General features: G+C 41.0%; 1 protein-coding gene across 1 annotated transcript; it reads left to right on the top strand.

The window, feature by feature from the left end:
• Positions 1 to 2,474: 2,474 nt before the first annotated feature.
• On the top strand, positions 2,475 to 2,858 carry LOC106873079 (uncharacterized). Its single transcript, XM_014920300.1, has one exon. It carries the CDS (start codon positions 2,475 to 2,477, stop codon positions 2,856 to 2,858), a length of 384 nt encoding a protein of 127 aa, XP_014775786.1.
• Positions 2,859 to 3,934: the final 1,076 nt, after the last annotated feature.

Raw genomic sequence — 3,934 nt, 5'->3', positions numbered from 1 at the left:
ATTAAGATTCAGATAGAACATCATTTACGAGACATCCATTCAGGCGGGTAAGAAGAATATTTGCCAGAACCTTGCCAGCAGCTGATAGTAGAGCAATACCTCTGTAATTACCGCACATTATTCTGGTTCCTTTTCCTTTATAGAGAGGAAGAATATTTGCATCCTTCCAGTCTTTAGGCATTGCAACATCCCTCCAGACTACACTAATAAGTTCATGATGGAATTGTATGATGTAATCACCACCAAATTGCAAGACCTCAGCACAAATTCCAGCCCTACCAAGATTCAATTTACTTATTGCTGGCGTTACCTCATCTATTGAGTGCGTGGAATTTAAAGAGCCAATGATAGGCTTTTGTTGCATAATATCAATCACTGTTTCATCCACAATTGACTAATGGTTCAGGAGTTCAGAGAAGTGTTCAATCCAGCGACCTGTGATTTCTGTTGATTTAGTAAACAGGGTGAAAAACTCCTTGGAAAGCAAAGGAGCTGATGCAGAGCTCTTAGGCCCATAAACTTGCTTCATAAGATGGTAAAGCTTCTCGCTGTCATTTGCATCAACAGCAGCCTGAACATCATGAGCAAGATCCTCCCACCAAGTGTCAAGTCACCTATGTCAGATCCCGTATGAAGCTCTCATGAAGCTCTCATGAAGCTCTCATGAAGCTCTCATAAGTGCTACTGGTAACATGGAATCCAGTACAACATGTTGCATGGTCGGGTTCTCGGTTACTAAACCGCCACCCCTACTAGGCTACCCTGGTGAGGAGGGTTGCTAGAAACTCAGCAAGATTAAAAACAAGACCTGTTGAAAGGTCGGATGAACCTGGTGATGGCTTAACGGCTATCTAGCAATAGCATGGGCACGTAGAACTTCCGGGATGGTGTCCGGCGTGCTGAAAGACCACTGGGAGTGAGGCACCCCAATTTCTGTTGAAGCATGTCTCTAGGAGAAGGTCACTCTGATACAAAACCAGATATGTAGGGAATGGCATTGGACATTCTGGGGATCTTTGGTTTGTGCTAGAGATCATGGTGCTCTCACCTCCTTAACCATGCAACTCATACTGGCATACATACATACATACATACATATTTAATAGGCACACCTTGAGAGTTTCCTTTACATGAGCCCCCAATGTTAAAAATATATTAGTAGGTAGGCTCACACCTGAGGTATAGGCAGGATGCCCATGCATGTCCACTGAACGGCCACTGTAATACGTAAACCGTCGTATATGAGGCAGATATAACAGCAACTGCACCAAATGGGAAACCAAACGTACGAAAGTATGTGCGAACAACCAAAGGCCCCTTCAGAACCTGATATAACAACCACAATCCTCCTCCAACATTATTCAAAACGCCAAAATACTGGTCAAGCACGTATAGTCGTTGAAAGAGAGCGTCACGGAGCATAGCATAAAGTGGAGGATATTAGATAAATGTAAAGCTTACATCAATTGCAGCATGAAGTGTAGATTATGCCTGGCTGAAAAAAGACCCATTCAAACAACCTCAGCATCTAGGCATCTATCTGAACAACAGAAGTGAAAGTTTTAATCCTTGCCCATCTGAAAGGAGCATATCCGATCATACCTACATGCTGTAACCTCTAGTCCTCCAGTTTCGGCCCTCCCACTATCATGCCAGGAAATCCGGCAAAGAGTTTGAGGATATACAAACGCACCCTCAGGCACACACACACGTCCTAACATGGTGGACATCAAGCCAAAAGACTCTTCTCACTCTTCCAATATAATCCCCTACACATATAGTACCCCTACACACACTTCATAGTCTACATAAATGCCGTAAAGTATTTAACCGAAACATAAACAAAAACAAAAGCACGAACGAACACACAGACATTTATGCTGCTTTTGGGCACGCGCATCCCACCCCGAAAACGCTACATTTATAGTACCACTGCACACATTCTAATTTCACAAGAATACTAACCCTAAAACATACACACCTTTCCAGAAAACTCTTGTCACCTTGAAACATCCTAAGAGATGAGGCTGTGGTGCCAAATGACATAACGCTTAGTTTAATCCTTTCTCTGTTTGTTTCGTTGTCTTTTCCACAGCAACTAAAACTACAAACCGGGTGTATCTTTTAATTTCAAACACTAGAGAGCAGTTACCTTATTTCATTCCATACCTGCCATCTCTGAAGAGCGCAGGCTTACATAATCGGGCTGTTGAATCCCTAGTGCGAAACCGATTGATAAGATCGGTCGTAATGGATATATAATATTGTACACTTCGATTAATACATATATATAATACATACATTTACACACACGCACACACGCATATGTAAGCCATTAATACTGTTACAAATTTTCTCCTTTAACTTTTCATGGGTTTTTGCACCTAAAATGTTTTTCCTTTGTATCAACCATTAGCTAATAACCTTCTGCATCGAATTTCAGGTATGAAATGAACTAATTTTCTTATCCAACAATGGAATGGAGTATAACTGTTGTTTGTCTTCACACGGCAGGTCACGATGCATCTACTACTTTCAAACTGCTTGAACGGCTTGGAATTAGCAGAATGTTTGTGTATTGCACCATAAAGAGGTTCGCAGATCATCAGAATATCGATGAAATTCCAATGGAAGGTCGTCCTCGCACTGTGAGGTCTCCCAAGAAGGTCAAGGCTGTTGGAGCTAGAATTCGAAGGAATCCTCAGAAGAAGCAAAAAATCATGGCAATAGAGATGAAAATTTCACTCAGATTAATGTCTAATTTGATCAGAGAAGATCTAAGAATGGGTGCTTATCATCAACGTACTGGATACATGCCAACTCCTTCATTGAAAGCGATCAGAGTGACAAGATCCTAACAGTTTGTTCCCTGGTACGCAGGTGGTGCTCATAGAAATATCCTTTTCATGGATGAGAAAATTTTCTCCGTCCGTAGAAATATCCTTTTCATGGATGAGAAAATTTTCTCCGTCCGTAGAAATATCCTTTTCATAGATGAGAAAATTTTCTCCGTCCGTAGAAATATCCATTTCTTGGATGAGAAAATTTTCTCCGTCTACAACCGTCAAAAATAACAGGGTTTATGCCCACAGCTCTAAGGAAGCTTCTGAGGTCGTTCACAAAGTTCAAACAGTCCATCACCCTGCCTCACTTATGGTTTTGTGGAGTGTGTCTTACGAAGGGGTGACTGAAGTACATTTATGTGAAAAAGAGGTGAATACTACGGCCCATGTATACATCATTGATGTTCTAGAGGGTAAAGGTAAAGGGCATTAACAAATCTTTGCTAAACGGCAAAGCTCTCAGCAAGACTCAGCTCCAGCGCAAAAAAGCCAAAATTACTCAGGAATAGCTGTCTCGGATGTTCTTAACTTTATCAAGGCGGCGGATTGGCCTTCTTGGAGTCCGGATTTGAATCTTCTGGATTACAAACTGTTGTCAGAATTGGAGGATATGGCTTGTAGTAAGCCACACAAAAATTTAGATTCTCTTAAAGCTGCAACGAGCAATTTTTCCAATTAATATTGTGCGTACTGAAATAGATGAATGGTCTGAGCGCTTGGAGCGTCGTATCGACAACAGAGAAGGTAATTTTGAATGAATTTTATGAATTCATCTTTTGTTCAGCCCACAAATAAACGTTCAAAGTTTCATTTAAATGCGACCATTAATTATCCTGAAATTCAAGTTTCTCTTTCCTTTATAATAGTATTTATGGCTTTACTAGGTACATACATTCATAAATATATATACGTATATACATACATATGTGTGTGGGTGTTTGCATCCTGTAACTTAGCGGTTCGGTCGGCCAAAGTGAGACCGATAGAATAAGTACTAGGCTTTAAAAAAAATGAGTACTGGGGTCGATCTATTCGACTAAAAATTCTAGGCGGTGCCCAGCATGGCCGCAGTCCGCAGTCTAAACATATAT

This window comes from Octopus bimaculoides, chromosome 16 (genome assembly GCF_001194135.2).
Source record: "Octopus bimaculoides isolate UCB-OBI-ISO-001 chromosome 16, ASM119413v2, whole genome shotgun sequence".
In the NCBI taxonomy this organism is placed as follows: Eukaryota; Metazoa; Mollusca; class Cephalopoda; order Octopoda; family Octopodidae; genus Octopus; species Octopus bimaculoides.
This window is presented reverse-complemented; position numbering and strand designations above follow the sequence as displayed.

Coding starts and splice junctions, on each gene's coding strand:
- LOC106873079 (XM_014920300.1), top strand. CDS start 2,475: ATGGAATGGAGTATAACTGTTGTTTGTCTTCACACGGCAGGTCACGAT.